The sequence below is a fragment of the Condylura cristata genome, unplaced genomic scaffold, assembly GCF_000260355.1.
Source record: "Condylura cristata isolate star-nosed mole 26May11 unplaced genomic scaffold, ConCri1.0 scaffold00011, whole genome shotgun sequence".
Classification (NCBI taxonomy): Eukaryota; Metazoa; Chordata; class Mammalia; order Eulipotyphla; family Talpidae; genus Condylura; species Condylura cristata.
The window spans coordinates 54,441,841-54,465,696 of NW_004567112.1; the positions used below are offsets into that span (position 1 = coordinate 54,441,841).

At 38.4% G+C, this 23,856-nt stretch overlaps 1 protein-coding gene across 1 annotated transcript; it reads left to right on the forward strand.

The window, feature by feature from the left end:
- Positions 1–2,094: 2,094 nt before the first annotated feature.
- Positions 2,095–23,627, forward strand: LIPM (lipase, family member M). The gene is made up of 9 exons (XM_004680899.2): positions 2,095–2,411; positions 6,649–6,766; positions 13,738–13,936; positions 14,717–14,826; positions 18,106–18,242; positions 18,358–18,504; positions 19,747–19,818; positions 20,910–20,981; positions 23,279–23,627. Exons 1-9 carry the CDS (start codon positions 2,265–2,267, stop codon positions 23,549–23,551), a joined length of 1,275 nt encoding a protein of 424 aa, XP_004680956.1. The 5' UTR covers positions 2,095–2,264; the 3' UTR covers positions 23,552–23,627.
- The last annotated feature ends 229 nt before the right edge of the window (positions 23,628–23,856 follow it).

Below are 23,856 nucleotides of genomic sequence, written 5' to 3' on the forward strand. Positions count from 1 at the left end.
GTAAATGGAAGTAGTTCTACTACCTAAAATAAAGGACTTATTCTGAACTAACAGATCTATTGGCATCGATTCTTTCATTAATAGAGTATTTGCAAGTGCACTAGAAGTTCACCTGGCCATATTGGAACAAATGTGAGTATGCATGCCAAATGTATGATGAAATTACTAAGAATTATTTTAACTGTTAAGTCCAAAAGAAAACTAATTAGACATAATTTACAGGATTTTTTGTAATTGCCTTTAATAATAGTTGAGATTTTGTCTTTGAATAAGGAAGAGGATATTGAAATGTTAATTTTTTTTCCGTTTGGTAATAATACTGAGCAACAGATTACAATATCTGAATTTTAGTTGTGGCCTTGTTACAATACAACCTAGTTAGATATTGTTGAGCAAATTAAACATACCTTCATATTTCTAAAAATGGTAGAGTTTAATTATATATTTTTTTCCTTTCTGGCTATGTAACATTTTAAATCATAAAGTGTCAACAGCAGAAACAAGAGTTCCTTTTTTTTTAAGGTTTATTTATTTAGGCATACAGAGCTGGGGTACAGGCCAGAGGTGGAAGGGTTGAGAGGATTCACCAGAGAGAGTAGGGAGCAGAACAGGTAGATTAACAAAAATACACTGTTGAGGGGAGCAGCGGGTAGGTCAGGAGAGGTCTGCAGTGCCATGTGGGTCACCTCCCTGGCTGGTAATCAAACTCATGCAGCAGTGGCTATGACAGCTTCAGAATGCTGTGCTTTAACTGGTTGTGCCACCAGGGAGGGCCTAAAATCTTAGCCTATCTATAGACATGATGTGAGGTGTGGAGAGATTAACGTAAGAATAGATAGATGAGTAAATTTAAGTCATACGTATCAAGAAAAATGCAGCTTCTTGCCTAAGGTTGGAAATTTAACAAACCCATAATTTTGAGAATCAGGTAGCCATAGTTTTCAAGGGATCACATTATTGCAAATTTCTCTCAGCTGACTGAAAGGTTAGCACGTAAATATTAACCTTAAAATAAAGATATTTTTAAAAATCTTTTTTTGCATAACCTCAGTTTAAATTCAGGGAGACCGAGGATGTGGGCTCTGCAGTGTTAGATGAATTCTGAATTAGGTAATTTTGTTCCTCTTTAGCCTGTATCAGATCAACAATAATGGAAATGTGGAGATGAGTCCAGATAAGACCAGCAGGCTTACCTCATTACAGCACTCAGCCAGCCCAGAGTGGGTGAGGCTGAGACTGTAGGCAGATACTTTCCCACACACTCATTATTCCTGTTCCAGCTTCAGTTCCTTCCCCAACCACATTCCAGAAGTCTATAAACTGGTGTGACTTGCTGTTGAAGAGCTGATGTAAAACAAAGTTTTTAATTATAATATTCTTTTCTTAAAATTTAACACAGACTTGACTTTAAATGCCAGTCACCCACCCTCCTGATCTGTTTAAATAAATGTTTGTAGGCTAAGGAATTGTTCATATGGCCACACAGTTGATTGAACTGAGACCTCAATTCATGCAAATAATAAAGCTGCAATTCATGTTACTATTGCAGGGATTAAATTACGAAGTAGCATCTAATTTATCTCTCAGTAATTAACTGTGGTTACAACTCAAAATTAAAACTTTTTGTACTTGTGCATTTTGCTGAATTTGCCAGAAATTTTCAACATATGAAAGAGTCCTTTTTAAAAAATTAGGATTATCATCCACATGAAAATAGAAAACATCCTAAATTTTTAAAAAAAACATTTTAAGTAAAAATACTTTTCACTACATTGATCTTCAGCCAAGTAGTCTCAGGATAGTGATAACTAAAACCCTAGAATGTAGCTATAGAAACTTGAAATGTTCCCTGCAGACTCCAAACCTATCTGTTAGAGAAAGACTGAAACTAGGGGAAAAAGAAAAAGATGCTTCCTAATTCATTACCTGATGATGAAAAGCAGTCATTTTATGGGCAATAATTTATGCACATAACTACAGGTTGCATCAAAGAAAGTTCTACACACCCAGACGTTAAAGGATTGGTGAACTACCTGTTGGGTGAGGGAGGAGTGGGAGGGGCCACTGGGCCATCCTAGATAATGTTTTGATTCCACCTTGTGCTCTTCCACTCCTATCAACGAAGTTTGTTTAATTTGCTTCAGGATTTGGGGGAGAAATTACAGCTGGAAAATATATGAAAGAACATTTTCACCTACAGATAACAGCTGACTATAGAATGAGTTACTATATTAGCAAGAAAAAATAAATGCAGATGTTGGACCATGTCAAAAATCTTGTCAAGAGAATGGATTGTTTCACACAGAATGGAGATATGGCTTCTGATTCTGGTGGCGTATCTGTTCCAAAGAAATGTGAATTCGGGACGTATGCCGACTAAAGATGTGGACCCAGAAGCATTCATGAATGTTGTAAGTTGGGATTTTCCATAATATTTGGGGCCAAATGAAGTGCTTTACTTTTTGTTTGCATCTCTGTGTTATCTGCAACATGTGCTATATTTATTTATATGTGGTAGATAATTTTTACAACTGGAAAAGCATCGTATAGCTATGCTTTTATAGTTAGCATATTATACTAGGAAGAATACTAAACTTAAGTGAGTGGACCTGGATTCTCCTTGAACAAAGTCAGTAAAATTGCATGAATTACTCCATCCCTTTGAATTTCAACATAATTTAGCTTTTTCTTCAATTCATCGATTCATTCTATGAGCATAGAAATCATTTCTTTTTGGAGGGGTTAAGCACAGATTCTCAATTTCTATTTTCTGTGATTTTTCTACTTTTTTCCTACATGGGATAGTTGGTAACCCCTACTAACTATCAAGGTTCCACTTCTAGTTCCATCTTATGCCACTCTGATTTGTTCTTTGTATCCTATTTGGGACCTGTAACTCTATTGACTGGCAACTATAGGAAGCTAATGAATGCTCAAGAAGGCTTTCTGAGAGTAAAATGCATGAATGATGTGATATCTGTTTATCCCAGGGACTTTTATTTTTGGCTTACTTACAAATTCATTGTCAGATTTTAATCATGGCTGCCATATAGTAACTCTTATTCCATAACATAAATTGTGATGAAAGCTATAAAGATACTATTTCATTTCATCTCCATTGCAATGTCCTATAGATATGATCATCCCTAATTTTCAAATCAAGAAATAGATACAAGAGATTAAGCAACTTAATTTAGGTCATGTTGCTGATGAACAGTAGAGCTACAATTTAAATCCAGACCTGCCTCCACACAAAACTTATAATTATAACCACTATGCAATAGATCCTCCCAGATGAGAAGGAGAGGCTACCTTCAGATGAGTAAGATGATAGTATGTAATGCTCACATACCATAAATTTAGCATAGATTTAACATACCTTTGTAATATTTAAGGCTCCTTTTGCAGTAGCCTTCATGAATGGGTTTTAAAATGCTCACAAGCAGTACAAGTTTTATGAATCAAAAATTGCAAAAAACAAGTTTCTTTTGACCATTTCAATGATAAATTGTCTTTAGATGGTTTGTCCCAATATTTGGAACATTGGTGTAGACCTAAGTATCCATCCTTCTGGCCCTGAGGATCTTCTCAAGTGTCTGAGGTGGAGGTAATCTCTTTAGCTGCAGCAGTGTCAGTTTTCCTGGACCCACCCATTAGGTGTGCCTAGCACCTACACACTGCTGGTGTTTCAGGAACGCTAAGATTAAAATTCATTAAATTGAATTCTGCTATTGAGCAACTATGCCTAGTAAAGCAAAATAAAATAGGAAATTGTTGAAAAGTAGTTCAGAGTCTGAATTGGTTTGACTGTATAGACTGTCTTATGTGGAATATAATCTAGCTATATCTTGGTATTCAACTCACCTGTTTTTCTAGCACCTTCTAAATCTCTTACTGTGCTGTGCACTGAGGTTGCAAAGAAATGTAAAAATATCAAAGCCCAGACATCATGGAGCTTACGGTTTGGCAGGAAACACTATTATTCATTGTAAGAGTACTGAGATCAAAAGAAAAGAAAATATAAAATAGAAGTGCCTAGTTAAGGGAATTTAGGAAGGTTGTCTGAAGAAAAATGAATAGGAATTATTTGAGAGTATGAGGCCACCTTGTTAGAATGCATAGTAGAATTAAAAGTTAAATATTAATAACTTGTAAATATAGAGAGAGATGATGAATGGATGGATGGATGGATGGATAGATAGAAAAACTTCCCTCAAAATGGTTTACAAATTTATAAGTTTACAAATAATGCCTATACCCTTCAGAATCTAATTGCTTGAGGACTACATTTTTATGTTTACAAAGGTATGTCCAATTATTATCTTACATGCACCCTCCAGTTGAGCATAGTTGATTGATTATCTGTCGTCTACAGACTATGTTGACTGTGGCTGTAGGTTTTTTTCTTCCAAGATATTCATACTTCTGTGCCTAACTCCTTTGCTCTTTTGGATAACTCCTACTCACCCCTCAAGACCCAATTCAAATGCTCCTTCCTGAGCCCTTGCCTTAAGAGGCCTGCTCACAGTACTTTTACAACTCAGAATCCCTTTGCTTTTTCATTTGCTAGTATCCTTCCTCCCTTATTTGATATATTACTTACCATAGGTACATACTAAAAATTTGTTAGATGTCTACTATTCTTGTATCTTATATATTTCCTCCTCAAGTCATCTGCAACTTGGTTTTCGAAGATTAGTTCTTACATCAGCAATGTCATTTCTTCCAATCTTTTCCAGACCAATCAAAGCAGATTGTTCACAGTGTAATACAGCTATTTGAATTTTAATAAATCATCCAAATAATTCTTATGCACAATAAAATTTGAGAACACTGGTTTATAATTTCTTTGAGGTTAAGTTATAATGGTGTCACATACACCACATGCATACACACCACTTCCCATAAGATCTGGTTAATTATTTTTGTTAAATATTTTATTTATTTATGCATACAGCACTGGGGTACAGGCTAGAGGTTCAGGGAAGTGAGGGGATTCACCAGAGACAACAGAGTGGGGAGCAGAACATGCAGATTGATGAAGTACACTGCTGAGGGGAGTAGAGGGCAGGTCAAGAGAGGTCTGCCACGCCATCCCTGCTGTCTCCAGGGCAGGGATCGAACTCGCACTGAAGTGGCTGCGCTAGCTTGCAGTGCTGCATCCTAACCTGTTGCACCTAGGGAGGGCCTGGTTAATTATTTTCAAGTATAGCAGTAGATAATGCTCACTGGATACCTACTATGTGTCAAGCAAACTAGTGTTGATGCATTGTCTTTTTTATATTCCTTACAATAATCCCAGGGAATATAAATCATTGGTATATTTATGAATAAACAGAAATGGGAATGGGTTAACTAAATGTCCTAAGACCATACAGCTTGTTCTTACAATGGAGTCAACATTAAAACTCAAACAGTAGAACTGCAGGGCCTTTCTCTTAATTACAATGCTGTTTTATTCCATACACTACTTTGGGAATGTCCTCTTTTCCTCTTTTTAACATGATGTTAATAGCAATAATTCTTTCATCTCTGGGTGATAACAGTAAGCAAAAATAATAAGGGTACTTAGGAAATTCTCTGAGGTTCATATCTTATAAAGAATTGCTACATGTAAAATGGTATAAAATAGGGGTCCATATTAAACCAGAGGTCCATATATTGACAACGGTGTGAACTCTTTAAAATTGTAGACAAAAATGAAAATGTTTCAATATGTATATCCATTTTTATACTTCTCATACTCACCAAGGGATTCTTTATCTAAAAATGTTAAGAACTACTAGAACTACTGCTTTTGAATGTATGGCTTTAGAGAAGGAGAATCTTTAGGGAATGTATAACCTTCTGAGTCATCCTAGAAGTACCTCACAGGCTGCTTTAGAATTTCCCGATCCCAAATATGAAGTGAGCAGTGACTTCTGTAATCTGAATATTTAAATATTCCAGATAACTCTGATACAGCTGAATTTCCGAGTCTGTTCTGGTCCACTGGTTATCAATTACTAGAGTGTATCAGAATTCCTAAAAAAAAAACCTATTAAGACACAGATCGGCCCTCCCTGGTGGCACAGCAGGTTAAAGCACAGCACTAAGAAGTTAAAGCCACTTCCTCATAAATTCAATTCCCACTTGCCCTTGAGGTGACCACATGGCATGGCAGACCTCTCCTGACCTGCCTGCTGCTCCCCTCAGCAGTGTACTTCATCGATCTGCCAGTTCTGCTCCCCACTCTGTCTCTGGTGAAACCTCTCGCTGCCCCTGCACCTCTGGCCTGTACCCCAGTTCTGTATGCACAAATAAATAAATCTTTTTTAAAAATAGACATTTTACTAGGTTACTTCTTGAATTCTGAACTCGGTAGATTTGGGTAGAAACTGATCTCTATATGTTAGTAAGTGTCCGCAATGCTGATGCTTTTGGTCCAGGGCCCACACTTTAAAAATCAATATGCTACTTCAGTCTCTACACTAAACAAAGAAAATGAGGGCTGCAGAGAGTTGATGAATTCTAAGATTAACAAGATAGGCTAGGAAAAAGTAAAGGATTTCTTGTCTTTAGCATCAAGGAATCTATTATTTACTTTTGGATTATTGGGAATATTGCCATACAGAACTGAACTCACCACAAATTGTCTTTGTTCCATAGAGTGAAATCATTCTACATAAAGGCTATCCCTGTGAAGAGTATGAAGTTACAACAGAAGATGACTATATCCTTTCCATTAACAGAATTCCTCAAGGTCTAGTGCAAACTAAGAAGAGAGGTATGATTCATTCCGTGTCATCCCAACATAACAGACTTATTTTAAGTGATGAATTTTTGTGATTTGAGTGTGTTGAAGGACTAAGATTTCTAGGTACAGCCCAGAGTCCACTTTCATGTCATAAGATGACTTGAGATTCTTCCATAGTCCATATCACCATTGTCTTATCTCCAAATAAGCATACAGTGTTTGTTTCAAAAAAAAAAAAAAAGAAAGAAAGAAAGAAAGAACTCTGCAAGGAAACTCAATTTCATGTATCCCTCTAGCATTTTCTCTAAGCCTCTCCTATAGAGCTATCTCTATAGAATGTCCACTGGTGAGCACTTGAGTAGACTACACCAACTCCAGCTTGTGAAAAAAAGCACATTCCAGTGTGGTTCTGTGTCCACCACCTGCCTACTATATATTTCTCATCCTAATAGCATGTTAAATGCTTAAGATATTTCCCAGATTTCCACTAAGTTCTTTTAAATAATCAAGCACTATAGGTACATTTTAAACTTGGGGAATATATATTTCCATAGTTTGTATAATCCCCCTTTTCATATGTGAAACTTTTAGCCATTGTTAGCTTTTAAGAAATGTACTGTCATCACTAACTGAATGTGCTAAGCCTCCATCTCTACTTGGCTCTGTTCTTTTTGCTACGCTAGCTTTAGGTTGATACTAGCGACTACATTATCTGTCATGAGTACAGAGAATATAATTTCTTATCGTGTTCTCTCTAAATGCCAGGTACATTTCTAAATGCTTTAGTTGCTTTAGTCTCATTTAACTTTCACAATAATCTTAGGACACTCAGAATACACAGCATAACTCGCCAGAAGTCTCTGGTTAGTACTTGTTAGCGCCTTGCAAAACCTGCGTTTAAATTAAGGCCTGCCTGTCGCTATTGCCCATGTTCTTAATTAGAATCAGCAAATGCCGGGCAAATGTTATTGGGTGTTGTGTATTAATTCCAACTTGCTGTTGTGGTGCTTTTTGAAAACCAACATTTTTTGTTTTTCCTACCAGTGCATAGCTGTGCCTTATGTATATTCAATACACTCCCACTTCAGGTCCTTTGAATTTACAACTCTCCCTCTGTACCACCGATATATCAGATAGTGACATAGTTTGTTTTCCCAATTCTTTCAAGCCTCCACTGTGTTCCTTTCCCTGCTCTATCTTAACCTTTCCCTAACTACCCTATTCAAACTAACAGCTCTTTTATCCTATTATCCTCCCTCATTCTTGCTGACTTTTCCTTGTAGTGTATATCACCATCTGGTATTAATACCTGAGGTTTCCCATGGCAAATTGATATTTGGTTTTTGTATTTTCTCTCCTCTCAACTGAAATATAAACTCAATAGGCATTCATGTCTACAGCCAATAACCTAGTAGAGTGTCAAGCACATTGTAGGTGCCAATAAATATATGCTAAATGAATGAATGAATTTTTATGTAAATAAGTGAAAAGAAGCTTCGGAGTCCTATAGCCCTTTGTATTTTCCTAGACTGTTGCATACAAATCTGTTGCGAAAGAGTTGGGGGTTCCAGGTACCATTAGCCTTTCCCCAGCCAGTCAGTGCAGAATACGCCCCCGACCTCCTCCTAGTGACCGGTGCTGTTCTTACTGCTCCCATTAGTTTCAAAAAGGAAATCTCCCAGCACAGGAGGAAAAAGATTTCTCACCATTTCAAAAGAAGGCCAATGAAATTCATCCTGAAAACAGCTGGAAAATGTCTTTAAGTTTTGATAAAATATTTTATCATACTTCATCAAATTGCTAGTTTTAAATATTTTCATGGAGGGAGAAAATAAGCTGGTGTAGCCTCAGGAATGATGTTTTTTATTTTTATTTTTTTAGCGTTACTGGCCGACTGTCTGTTACTGAAATGAAAGACTATGATTCTAGGGTGTGTATGAAATGAAGGAAATCGCGTACAAGTCAATTCTATCACCAGGTGAACCATAGGTGCTAAAGTATTGTATCAAAACAGTCCAGCCTTGGAAATGGTGAGGGATTGTGAGGAGCATTGATCCATTTTGATATGATTTCCTCATGACACAGTTAAAGACACCTCCTTGAGAGTCAGGAGGATGAATTCAATAACCAGATAAAAAGGAAAACCTGAAATGCCTCTGACTTCCTTTCCCTAGTACTTCACAGCAGTAAATTTCTCTATTACCACAGGGGTAAATAAGGCAAATGGAATTATGAAGATGGCCCAAAGGCTGGAAGTGTTTGTCGTATAAGTCTTTTCCCCTATAGAGAGGCTACTTAGGAACTGAGTTCTCAGAGCCCTCCCTGGTGGCACAACTGGCTAAAGGAGCAGCTCTAGAAGCTGCAGCCGCTTGAGCAGCAGCCACTTCACCAAGTTGGATCCCCCAATAGAGAGGAGTCCCACATGGCACAGCAGACCTCTCCTGTCTGCCCACTGCTCCCCTCAGCAGTGTATTTCAGTGAATCTGCCTGCTCTGTTCCCCACTCTATCTCTGTTGAATCCTTGTAACCGCCCCTGCAACACTGGCCTGTACCCTAGTTCTGTATGCATCAATAAATAAATCTTTAAGAATTCAGTTCCCAAAGCAACGGGGAGCTACCATTTAATAAGCGGTCCCTCAAAATCTGGTGAGGTTTGTGACTTGTGTTGCTATGAAGCACTGAAGCCCTGTGAGAATTTCATAGTAAGTTACAGCAATAACAACAACAGCGACAGGAAAACAGTTTTTAAGACCTGAACTGTGGCGTGAAGCTTACAGTGATGATCTATCGTTAATTTTTATGCTCCTGTCAAGAACATGATTTTTTTTTCCTTCTAAATATGCAAATTTTCTTACTCCTCCAGTATGTTTTTAAAAAACTCAACTGAGTAAATTTTAAAGACTCTTTAGACATATCAACTGATTTATCAAGTCGGCAGCATCCAGTTAACAGGGAGAAAGGCGCTCCAAGCAAAGTGGAAGAGGTGGAACAGAAAGGACTGGAACCAGGAAGTTAGGCTAAGCAGAAAAGTGGCTTGGTTACAACAAGGCCACTCTCCTTCAGGAGATACTAAGGGGAATCAGGCAGAGGACAATGAATGTCCATGAGGTGATCACTGATGGCTGGGTTTAGAGTCCATTTCTTGAACCTGAAACTACAATTCAGTGAACTCTTTAGCTTGATGACATGGAGCTTAGTCTAAGCAACTCCTTTGGGGCCTGTATTATTGTTTTTAACAAGTATTAATTGCTAATATACAAAAATGATGAATTTACACAATTCACTAACTTATTAAAATTTCTAAAGCCCTAGACCTTCTGTATCATTTACTGATATTTTCATTTTGATATCATTTCAGATTTACAGAAGTGTTCTTAGAATAGTAGAGGGACGCTCCTTATACTCTTAACTCTGATTTACCTGTGAAAATTACATTTTGTCTTCATTCACTTTATTATTCCCTTTCTCTCTCGCCTATATTATTTTTACAAAAATATTTTGATAGTAAATTTTTATATCATGTCACCCTTAATATTTCAAGATGCATTTCTTGATGTTGGGCAGGAAAATCTTTTTTTCCCTAGTCATTTTAGGTTTCCCCTGGAACCCTGGAAAATAGATTAACAAGAGACAGATTAACAAGAGAAAAGCAGGCTTATTAGCATGGCCACTGCAGACAGATAAGGAAGCAGTTAGAGATGAGTGCTCAAAGGGGTAGTTAGAATCCAGTAGGGGAAAGGAAGAGAAAAAAACTAGAAAGCAAATGACTTGTTGGAAAAATTAATGGGCCTTCCGGAAAACAAAGGACAGATACTTTCAGTTGCGACAATGTTTGTCTGGTTATGGTGCCAACTTCTGTGAAAATTCAGATTTTTCCAAAGAAGGGGCTTTTTTGAAAACAGTTCTTTCTTGAGGCAGTGCTTTTAGACAGATTAGGAATTCCAGAAAAACTTCTGTGCCGGTGTGGCATATTTGAGGATCCCCTTCACCATGAAGGATGCGAGCTTCTAAAATCACAATTTGTTTATTAAAAATAAGAAACACTTGGGCCCTCCCTGGTGGCGCAGCGGGTTGGGGCGCTGCACGGAGAAGCTTAAGCCACTTCCGCAATGAGTTCGATTCCCGCCTGCCCGGGAGGAGTCCACATGGCGTGGCAGACCTCTCCTGGCCCGCCCGCTGCTCCCCTCAGCAGTGTACCTTGTCGATCTGCCTGTTCTGCTCCACACTCTGTCTCTGTGACTCCTCTCATCCTCCGCATCTCTGGCCTGTACCCCAGTTCTATATGAATAAATGAATAAATCTTAAAAAAAAATAAGAAACACTTGATTGATATTAGTATCTTATACACCGTTCATGTTCAAATTTTGTCAAGTGTGCCAAATTCCCTTAATAGTCTTTTTTCCTTGCCTCGTCCATGGTTTTATCCAGGTTCACACACCACATTTAGTTGTCATGTATGATTTCATTTTAATCCCAAAAGTTGGATTACTGGATTATTTGCTAATGCTATCTTAAATTTTTAATGAGCTTCCATAATACTTTCTATAATAACTGTATCAATTTATAACCTGAATATATTTCTCAGGTTTGTTTTTTTGTTTTTGTTTTTCCCTCTTTTTTGACCTTGGTGTCTAAAGAGTTTTAGAAACTCATTTTACAGGGAACTCTTTGACTTGATTTATCTGAAGTTTCTTCATGGTGTGTTTCTGGCTATACATTTTGGCGGGAATAGCTCAGAAGTGAAGCTGAGCCTTTCTGGCATCATATAATGAAACCATATGGTGATGACGTAGTCCATACTAATGATGTTTTTCTTTTTTCCTCAGCTTCATTAATGTCTAATTGACCAAATGTTGTTTGTGTACAATGTGATTATTTGACATGTGTATGCATTGTGCAATAATTACCACACTCAGGTTAATCAACACATCCATCAACTCAATAGTTAGGATTTTATTTATCTTTGGGTATATCATGAGTTTACTTAAGATGTATTCTCACCACATTTCAAGTATACAACACAGTATAATTAACTATAGTCACTGTGCTGTATACCAGAACCCCAGAAATTATTCGCCTTGAAGCTGAGGACCTGTGTGATTTGACAGCATCCCCCCGTTCCTCCACTCCCCAGTCCCTGGTAACCATTGTTCTATTTGCTGTCTCCATGAGTTCTTTTTTTGTTGTTTTTTGTATTTCACATAAGGTATATCTCCCCCTGTCTGGCTTATTTCACTTAACATAATATCCTCCAGTTTTATTCATGTTGTCAAAAATGGAAAGATTTTCTTCCTTCTGTTACAGGGCAGGGAGAGGGGCACCACTGAACCCCCAAACCTGCCTGCTCTAAATAGATTCTGCCATCTGCCGCATCAAGACAAAACCTATGAGACTATAATGAAAAGGAACTTTAATACAGTGAGTATACAATACGGAAGACAAAGAAAATAATTTCTAAATCAAACACCTGAAGTTACCCATCCCCTCGTGGGCAAAAGTCAACCCAAAAGGGATTGGCCCAAAGCAAGGCCTGAATGCCTACCACAAGACTAAAGCACCTTCTGGCAGGAACCCATAGAAAAGGGTCAGAGATGGCCAGACATGTCTGGGAGGAAAAGAGCAAAGTCAAAATTAAGATAAAAGCTGCCACAGTCACCCTCCCCACGGGTCTCTCACTCACATCTGCCTTAACCAGCCCAGGGCTAAGAAATAAACAGGGTTTCGTCACATGCCTCCATTTGTTCCATGTGGCTATCTCAGGTCTCCTGGCTCTCTATCCTGCTTCCTTCCTATCAGATTCCTTCTTTTCTCTTTTTCTCTTCTCAGCTCCACCCTCCCTCTGGGTGGGGCAGGGAACCTAGAATTTCCCCTTTTCCTAGGGACCACCCAGTTGTACTTCTCGTGACTAAATAATGCATATGGATATATATATTATATATATATCTATGTATATATATATATATATATATATACACATATATATATGCATATATGTATACACATATTTACATATCAGATTTCCTCCAGCCTCACTAGTCAATGGATACTTAGGCTATTTGCATCTTCTCTCTCTCTCTCTCTTTTTGTTTTTGTTAGATTTATTTATTTATGCATACAGAACTAGGGTACAGGCCAAAGGTGCAGGGATGGTGAGAGGATTCACCAGAGACTGAGTGTGGAGCAAAACAGGCAGATCAACAAAGTACACTGCTGAGGGGAGCAGCGGACAGGCCAGGAGAGGTCTGCAGCACCATGTGGGTCACCTCCGGGGCTGGGGATTGAACTTGTACTGAAGTGGCTGCGGCTGGCTTGCAGCGCTGCCTTTTAACCCCTTGCGTCACCAGGGAGGGCCTGTTTGTATATTTCTTAATATTACCATGAATACGGGGTACAGCTATTCCCTTAAAATACTGGTTTCATTTCCTTTGGAATCCGAAAGGCAGGATTGCTAGATTATATGGTAGTTCTATGTTTCACTTCTGAGGAATCTCCACACTGTCTTCCATAATGACCATATCAGTTTACATTCTGCCCCTTCTGTTTAAGAGTTCCCTTTTTTCCTGAGTTCTCCCTTTTACTAACACTGTTCTTTTTGATAAAAGGTATGCTAAGGAATGTGAGGTTATCTCTAGCAGGGCATGGTTTTGATATGTCATTCTCTGGTGATTAGTGATGGAGAGCAGCTTTTCATGAATTTGTTGGCCATTTGTGTATTTTCTTTGGCAAACTGTCATTTCAGATTCTTTATCCACTTCTTTTGCATTTGAGTTATACAAGTTCCTTTTGTTTTAATATGAACATCCTTTTGTCAAGATATGAAGTCATATTGTTGAAACATAATTATACAAACCAATGGAATGTCAGTTATAAAGAGCTTCTACTTTCCTATCAAGGAAATCAAGACAACGAGATTTTAAGCTACTCTCCAGATAGATCAGGCCAGCCAGAGCCTGACTGGAACAGACGTGATCATTTTACACAGTTCCATTCTTTTTCCTTAGGCTCCAAGCCTGTGGTGTTACTGCAGCATGGCCTCCTTGGTGATGCCAGCAACTGGATCTCAAACCTGCCCAACAACAGCCTGGGCTTCATCCTGGCAGATGCTGGCTTTGACGTGTGGATGGGAAACAGCAGGGGGAACACCTGGTCTCGGAAACACAAGAGACTCTCCATCGATCAAGATGAGTTCTGGGCCTTCAGGTAGGTGAAAATCTTAAGAATGGAGATGATCATAGATGTCTTTGGGAGAAGCGGGTGAAGAATGATGATTTTACTATTCAGCAAATTTGTGTGCTTGGGTCATTAATATCTTACATGATTTCCCCCAGTTATTTTAATTAATTAGTAAGTTAGGATTTGGGAGGAAAGTAGTAGGGAGGATTGGGTTCCCCATGTAGAAAGGTTGGGTCTGGCTAATAGGAATGGTGCTTGTGGCCCAGTGATTGAGATAAAATGGCTTTGTAGATAGGGAATCAGGAACTAACTCTTCATGAGTGAAGACAGGGCCCATGTATATTAAAGACACAATAAGATCGGCAATGTCACAAATACATCTGTCATACTCTTGCAAAAAAATGGTTTAATGTTTTTATTTAATTTACCGATGACATTTAATTTGATCTTTATACATTTCATCAGAGAAGGGGCCTAGCAGCAACTTTAATACTTTCAAATAAGACAGTCTGCATGGCCCTGTGTTGTTCTGCTAACAAGATATCTCCACTACAAGATGGAAGTGCTCAGTCACTATTCACTGAAGATGGTAATCGTTCTATGGTAACATCTGGAAAAAACAGCAGTTTGCTAACAGCCTCTGATCTGTAAATCATAGGTTCAAACTAGTCCATTTTGAGAGTGGTGAGGGGCACGCTAAAGAGCTGTTGGGGCTGATGACTCAAGATCTTGCTTGTAAAGCCTGGGGGTGACTTTGCTTGCTTCTGATTATAATTTTTCCTATGACTTTGTCTTTTCCCCTTGTAGTTATGATGAGATGGCTAGGTTTGACCTTCCTGCAGTCATAAACTTTATTTTGCAGAAAACGGGCCAGGAAAAGATCTATTATGTCGGCTATTCACAGGGCACCACCATGGGTAGGTTCAAAGAAACCAGGTTTGTATGCTCGGAAAAAATATAACATGTGGTGCCCAACTATGCCTGGGATCCGTCATCTTGTGTTTCTCTCAGATTCGAGCCATCCTCTTCGGTGACCCCAGGGCTTTGGGAAATGGGGATGAAATTGAGCGAGGTCTGTGGGATGGTAGAAAGAACAAGGGCTTTGAGATCACACAGATGTGGATTAAAAATACTGGCTCTCTGGCCCTCCCTGGTGGCGCAGCGGGTTAAAGCACTGCACTGAGAAGCTAAAGCCACTTCCGCATGAGTTTGATTCCCGCCTGCCCTGGAGGCGACCACATGGCGTGGCAGACCTCTCCTGACCCGCCCGCTGATCCCCTCAGCAGTGTACTTCGTCGATCTGCCTGTTCTGTTCCCCACTCTGTCTCTGGTGAAGCCTCTCGCCGCCCCTGAGTCTCTGGCCTGTACCCCAGTTCTGTATGCACAAATAAATAAATCTTTAAAAAAAAAAATACTGGCTCCACCACTTCTTAGGTAAATGCCCTTAGTTCTTGTCATATTCCTTTAATAAAACAAGAAATAAACTACCCACAAAACCCACTGTCATAATTAAAGTCAATCGTGAAAAAAATCTCAACCAGCTGTTAGCTAACTAAAGTTCTTTGTTCCCTTACTTCAACAACACACTACAGAGGCTTGAATCTTGGGTTTCTGAGACCCAGCAGACCATACAGTCACTGCAGCCACTGACAGTAATTTGCCAGGACATTTGATTCTGCAAAAGTTACAGTGACTATCTCATATTTTCCCTCAAGTCATGAGTTCACCTTTGGCTAACTTTGTATCGGCCACAATGGAGAGGCATTTAAATAGCTCCCTGAAATCCTTAGGTGTAGACTGAGTCCTCAAACAAGGAGAGGACCCCATACTTACACTGAGAAATTTCAATGGAGAAAGAAGCCACCTTGAAGGGAGATGTCAGTGTTGATGAAAGTGCAGTGTGTCTAGGGGATTCTCCCATTCATCCCGTTGTTCTCTCTGAGAGTCACACTGAGACTTGTGGCAAACTGACTGCAAAGACTAACCTATAGGGCCTGCAGTCCTGACCTCTTTAACTCAGAAGCTAGTGCAGGTAGTTGACCTGCTAGGATTAAACCAACCCTTTAGTAGGTTAAACACAGCACAACAGAGGGCTATTTTTGATTGAATCTCATCCTTCTCTTTTATTAATATAAACATGATACTGCCTGGATCATTTGGGAAAACAGATTCATTGCAGCTTCTTAGATACCACCATGCTCCATGGGCTTTTATCCTATAGAACATTCCCAGAAATTGTGATCTTTATTCACTATGACTTATGAAAATAAAATTGAATTGTGAATCTTGAGGATTGTTGTAACTAAGAACATAAGTTCATTTGGTTCATTTTAATTGATGCTCTGAAGGAAATGAATCTGAATTTCACGTTTTCCTTTTGGATTTTTGCATTAATATTAAAGTGATTTAAGTTATCCTACACTTGATCTTAGCCAAAAGGCCGAGAAGTAATGTCATTTAAGTTATCCTAATTGTCCCGAAGGAAGGTAAAATATTATATATATCTGCTCTTACTCTAATATCCAGAGGCCCTTCAAAATGTTTTCTCTTGACATTCGAGTTGTTCAACTTGACATAAAGACAAAGATGCTAATAATGAGGCTAAAAGCTATTTTGAGAGAAAGGAAAATGCAGAAAAATATAGGATTCTTCGAGTAGTTTCTGCCATGGGGTAGTCAATATAGAGAACTTGAACTTGATTGGCCTCAAGAAAGGTTTTGCCCAGAAAAATTATCTAGAGTTTCAAATCTTAATATTTGATAGGGGTTCTAATGATTAGAATTAATCTGGTAAATAGTTTCATGTTTCTAAATATATTTTCATCCAGTTCTACCTATGGTACAGCCAGATAAACAAGAGTTAATAACAACATATCATTCTTGGGTCTCCATGTACATGGCAATCATTTGGGAGGGGGGTGGGAAGCAGCAAGAGAATCATTTTTCTTACTACTCACTTTCTGGAACCAGTCAGAAGTCATGATTCCAGAAGTCGTGTGATTCCAGTTTTCCTGTTTATCTTCCCTCTCCCATAACTTATGAATACCAACCTAGCCATAGAATACTTAGGCCTTTTTGAAATAGGCACATAGTGTTTCAAATGTTGGTCCCTTCCTCTAGCTTTATATAATAGCTTTTTTCTTCCAAAGTCAGGGGATTTGTCTTATTTTATAGATTAAAAAAAAACCTGAGTAACAAGCTGATTTAACCATGGTCCCATTCTTATTCTCTAAAGTTAAAGTTAATTAAACAACTTATAAATGAGATTATTACAATTGGTCCCAGAAAAATTAGATATCAAAAGCCTTGTTTCTTAATACTCATGATGTTACAGAACATGATTTTTAATTTTTTTTCATAGAAGAAGTGGGGTATAGGCCAGAAGTGTGGGAGTAAGAGATTCACCAGAGACAAAGTGGGGAACAGAACCCGCAGATTCACTAAAATACACTGCTGAGAGGAGCAAATGGAGAGACAGGAAATGTCTGCTGTGCCATGTGGGTCAGTGCCCTGGTTGGGGATCACACGTAGGCCTTAGTGGGGATAATGCTGAGACTTAACTCCTTGGCACCCAGAGAGGCCTCAGAATATGCTTTTTTAAAAAAATAAATTCAGTGACCCTTATGATAAAAAAAAGATTGCTTTTTAATAAAGAGATACCTATATTTTTCTGTAGCTGCCACTGTAGATATTTATTAAAAAGATCTCAAAGGAGTTCGACAATTAAATGGGGTAAGACCTATGAAAGTCCCCAGCAATGTGTCTAGCAATTAGATGGATACACACATACACACACATATATGTATTTTGTATTTGTTCTGCCTTATTTTTCTCACAACAAATTTTTCACTATGTAGTTACAGTCTGAGATCCATGCTAGCTGGTCATCTACTCTGAAATCTCATATGAGTCTGAGTATGTGTGTGTATATTTCCAAAAATCCATGTTATGAGACTCAATAATTCAATAATTGAATGAGAACTCACTACTGGAAAGCTAGATGTCTTAGGGGACACAGACGAGATTTTACTGCTGGTATTTTTTTGTTTGTTTGTTTTTCTCAAAAAGTTTATCATTGCATATAAGAGTTAAGATATAATGACACACAATTACTGAAATAGCTCAATAAAAGTGAAAGAAGCAATTTCTGAGCTCTAGAAGAGTCAATATCCATGCTGATATATTTTTCTCTTGTAGGCTTTATTGCATTTTCCACCATGCCAGAACTGGCTCAGAAAATCAAAATGAATTTTGCTTTAGCACCCGTAGCCACTGTTAAACATGCAAAAAGCCCTGGAACCAAATTCCTGTTGTTGCCAGACATGATGATCAAGGTATATGACTCTTCACTTAATTCCTCCCAGCCCAATTTTCTAAGATATACTCTCAAATTAGAGCTACTTCTTGACTAGAATGTAATGACTATTACTCCACTTCATATTTTTACAGGGATTGTTTGGCAAAAAAGAATTTCTGTACCAAACCAGATTTCTCAGACAGTTTGTTATTTACCTGTGTGGCCAGGTGATTATTGACCAGATTTGTAGCAATATCATGTTACTTCTGGGAGGATTCAACGCAAACAATATGAACATGGTAAGCAGGAACTTCATAAATTCTCAATTTCCCAAGTCAGGTTAGGAGTTATTCTTTGAGGGTAAGCTAATCCTATTGAAGATTTAGAGAAATGTAATCCTTCTAACTCAGTTTTCTCTGAGTCATAATAATATGTTTCAACATGGACTGAGGCAAGCTTACCTTCAAGGCATTGCTCCATGTGATCTTCACAGATTATAGGTGGGTGAGATCTGGAGGCACCTTTACAGAGGAGATTATAGATGGAAGAAGTTTGCAAGCTTCCTTACAATGGTCAATTTAAAATCAGTAATTAGAACCTAGTGGTCAAGGGAGTGAAGTGTATTATATCAACCTACCTTCTCTCTAGATCTGGTGTCCTTCTGGCTTATAGTTTAGGTCAAGTGAATAGGCTATCTGGGGGTTTCTGTTTGGCAGAGGCATAGTTAACGGATGGTGGATTTCGCAATGTGGGGGTTATATCCTTGGGATAACAACTAGAAAAGGGAAGAAAACAGCAAATGTGGAAAGTGGAGCTGTGAGGGCATCTCAAGGAGAGTCTCATGTAAGGGTGGGGTGACCCTTGGACCATCCCAAGTTAGGGCGCAAGGGCTGGCCTTTATACTTCCACATCACCCAGTCTGCAGGAATGAGGGATCCACTGGGCAAGGGAGCCCAACAATCCTTCAATGAAGCCCAACAGCAAAGGTGACCTAGCAGCATTTCCAATACCTGCAGGGATAATCTTCAATTCCTGGAGACTTTCTTCTTATTCTTTATTAGTAATATATTTATTAGATGCCATGTAATAAACATCTGTGTGTCAGACAATGTTATTCTCTGAAACAATCCTGTGAGGCAGATATCAATATTCCTTTCTTGATATGTTACTATCAGGAGATTTTGTGAATTTAAGAATTCCCAAATTCCCCTAAAGAAAAAAAAAAAAAAACAGAGCTAGGATTTTACTACAGGCCCAATTCTAGAGACTTCTTTATTACTCTAGTAAAGGATGCTTTGTTTTGCTTTTTTTAAAAAAACAAAAGGTCAGATCTCTAATAAGAAGCTTTTCTCAGATGAAAAATACCAGTGACTAGGAATACATTTCTTGGCATTTTTCATTCATGTGCTGATTTCATGTTTGTTACTGCTTCATGGGTAATTGCTGATAATTTAACGATGTTCCTGTCTCTTAGTCTAATGCCCAGGCGCCCATCTTGTGAGTTTTCCCATGTCCCACAAACCAATCATGCTTTATTTCAGAGCCGAGCCAATGTATATGTCGCTCATACTCCTGCAGGAACTTCTGTGCAAAATATCCTACACTGGAGCCAGGTAAGAAGGTAGACTTGGTGCTCTTTGCAAACAACTTTTGCTCATTTTGTCTGAAATAGTCAAAGGATGCCTTTTTGACAAACCAGAGAATATTTCACATTTATTCTAAGATGAAAGGTAGTCCTGTCAATGGTATTTCAACTATGAATTTGATGTAGAGCGTTGGAGCCTATCAGCAGATGGAAGGAAAGAACTGACCCAAGAACATGTTTAGTGCATCTTAAAGTGTGAATTCAGATGGTGCAAAAGAGGCCTGTCTGCCTCTAGTCACCTCAAAGGTGAGGCTGGAGAAGTTCTTGTTCCCACATTTTCCTTTTCAGCTCCCCCAGCAGCTTGGTCAAGTAATAACAAAAATTTGCTAAGAGGAACCCAGTTACCCAAGAGCTCTTCAGAGGGATCCTTAGTGCTATAGACTTCACCTGCAATCCCAGGAGGGAAAGTCCTGATTAGCAGGCTGACTAACGAACTGTCTGAAGGTCCCGGGTATTGAATTTGAGCACAACATTCAGAACTAATTCAAGGACAACGTGACTATCCAGGACTCTTTCACATATGAAGAAGCACTAACTCTAACACTGCTCATTATAAATGTTCCTCTAGTGTACCTGATTGGCTGTAGAAATAAAGATGGATATTAGGACAGCAACTTAAAGTCAAATTTTTCTCCTAAGCTCGCTGTTACATTTTATATGTGTGTATGCATGTCTTTGTGAGAAAAAAAATAGATTGACTTTATAATTAAAACCAAAGAAATATTCTGAATTGGATTAAATTTTGCTCACTTTCTCCCAGAATCACCACTCCAGCGGGTGTTTTCCCATAGTAGCCAGGAGAGAGATACAGTATTCTCATCTATGCAGTCTACTGTGGAGACACTCTTTGTGGAGTTTTATAATGAGGTGGTCAAGTAAACATGAAAGGGCCCTCTCTCCATGAAAGGGCTTAATTCTTGCCTTTATAATTTCTGGAAAAATATCCTAATGCTCAATAGAAGAGGGCCCTCAGCCTTTGCTCTCTGAGTATTTCCACCCCTCCGCCCATCTTTATCCAGAGACACATTTGGATGCCATGTAAATTTTGTGTTACTTTAGGCAGTGAATTCTGGAGAACTCCGGGCATTTGACTGGGGAAGCGAGATCAAAAATTTGGAGAAAGGCAATCAGGTAAGAAAAATCAAACACTATCTGCTGAAAATATATCTTACTGAAATAAATGAGAATATAACAGCAGCAACTTATTCCAGAGAATAAAACCCAAGAACTCAGGTAGAAAAATAATAATTCCAGCTTGACTATATTTGAAAATGGGAAATTTAAAATTTAGCTAAGTTTTTGTAGGATAACACTTAAAAGCTTTTATAAAGGAGGAGGAGAAAATTTTGTTGATGAGGCTGTCTTCGTGGAAAAGGCACTGGGATTCTCAGGAGCCAGATGGGGTTGATTTAGTGAAGGGAAAAGTATAGACTAAGGTGGCTACTGGAAAGATTGTTTTAGGATAACACAGAACAAAAAACAGGATAGGAGGCATGAGGTTGTTCCATAGCACAGCGAATAGGTCATGAGATAGCAAGTGAGGATTTCCATGTTAGTCTACACTAATTATAACCTTGTGTGATCATAATATAAGTAAGTAAATAAATACATACTTTTGCAATTGTGGCTAGACTGCTTTGATACTTCAGATCTCAATTGCTTTATCTTTAAATAAAAATTGCTGGACTAAATAATCTCTGGGAGTTCTCCTTGGCTACACTTTTAATAAGTCTAATAAACAAATAGGAACTATGATAAGAACATGTACCTCAAATCCCCAAGCAACTTATAGTCAGGGCCTCCCCAGTGGCCTAGGGGTTAAGTCTCAGCTCTATCTATCATTGCTAAGGCCTGATCCGGCCAGGGAGATGATGCATGACAGGAGAGGAGCAGACCTCTCCTGTCTTGTCTGTTCTTCCCTTTAGTGGTATATTTCAGTAAATGCACCTGTTCTATCCACTACTTTGTCTCTGGTGAATCCTCTCAACCCCTAGACCACTGGCCTACACTCCAGTTCTTCTATACAAAGATAATTTTTTTTTTAATTTTTAAAAAATAAAGAAAATTACAGTCAATGCTATAGGGGGAATATGTAGTGATTCAGAGTGGATATATAGTTTCTAAGCATAAAATCTTCACTTAAGTTTGTTATCTTTGTGTGTGAATGTAAATAAATACTGACTATACACACATAAAGCTGAAAGAACGGAGCCGACACCAGTAAGTCTTTGAACATTCCGTAGCATAATCAGCATCATACATTGATCTAGATAAGGAAGGCTAGAAAATTGGACAGACTATGTCATACCCTGAATAACAAACTTTAAATTGCACTTGTAACTATTTCTTCTGGAGCCTCCAGGCACTTCTTCCCAAAGTATGTCTTTACAGAAAGCATTCCAGTCTAAGATAGTTTTAATTTATTAACATTTAATAAGTTAATTGATAAAACCATTGAATTCAAAAGAAAGCAACAACGGGACACGATCATTAAAACAAAAAATACATGTTTACAAAATGGTGTTCCAAAACCACAGAACCTTAGTGCTCACTTAGGTCTATTCACCTGTGAGATGAGAGAAAAGTTACTGGTTTCCACAGACTGTACTTATCTTTCACAGTTAAGGAGCTCTAACTTCAAAATTCTTGACAAACCACACAAAGGAATAAGGACATTGGGTTACCAGCTTGGCTCTAGGCTAGAGTTTCTGAGAGGAAAGAGCCCTCAACCTTTGTGGTGGAAATTCTGGGTGCTCAAGAGCTCAGTGAGCTGGTCTGAAGGGAAACTCTCAGGAATCAGGACTCTGATATACCCTTCCTTGGGTGATGCATGTCTGAAACAGGAGCTACTTTTACCTCCTGTTAGTTCAATATACTACATTTTGGTGCCTTTGATGTCCCCACATTTTTTTGTGAATAGTCAAGGTTGGAGCTTTCTCAGAGTTTTCTGTTGTCACTGAATGTTTCTGTGAAACTTGGAGGGCTTCTTAGCTAGTATGTTCCACTCTCTTGCCTTTCTCTGCTGAATATCTGTAACTCTGGTCTCACGATACATTTATGACATTAAATTTTAAAAGGAATATTATCTGTTAAAAACAATATATTGTAAATATTCATTAATGGGGGAAAAAGAATTGAACATTGGATATCTGACATACCAGACAGTTTACCTGTTTTCTCATTTCACCTAGTAACTTGTTAGAGATACTTTCCCCATTTCACAGGTGAAGAAACTGAGGATCAGGAAGTTTAAGCAGTTTTGCCTTTAAGGAGGGCTGGAACAAAAAGCCTTAATGTAATCCTATATGGCTTTAGTGGTCAGGTACTTTTCATCACAATGCAGGGCACATCGCCATGTTTATCTTAGATGTAAATTATGAATTTGGAAGGGCAAATGACATTTACAACTAAAGACTTTTTTCCCCTAGCCAACTCCTATGAGATACAGAGTTAAAGACATGACAGTTCCTACGGCAATGTGGACTGGAGGTCAGGACTGGCTTTCAAATCCAGAAGACGTGAAAATGCTGCTCTCCGAGGTGACCAACCTTATCTACCATAAGAAAATTCCAGAGTGGGCACACGTTGATTTCATCTGGGGTTTGGATGCTCCTCATCGTTTGTACAATGAAATCATACATCTGATGAAGCAGGAGGAAGCCAACGTTACCAAGGAAACTTGTGAGGTCACCTTGTTCTGAGGCATGGGATACTGATAAGTCTTAGAAAAACTTCTTGGGAGACAGGGTGGGGTCCACCAGTGGAGAATTTTAAGGAAGATTTCAAGACTGGGAAACAAACCTATTATGTCACTAGAAAGGGAGGTGGAGAAAGGACAAATAAATATAGAAATATATAAAGTAGAAATAAATATACTTTCCTTTGGATTTCCTGCATTTGGCACTAAAACTGACATTTATCTTCCATTTAATTAAACTGCTCATTGGATAAACATGTTTCATGTGCTGTTATATATTCCAACATTTGAAGAGTATGCATTATCAGC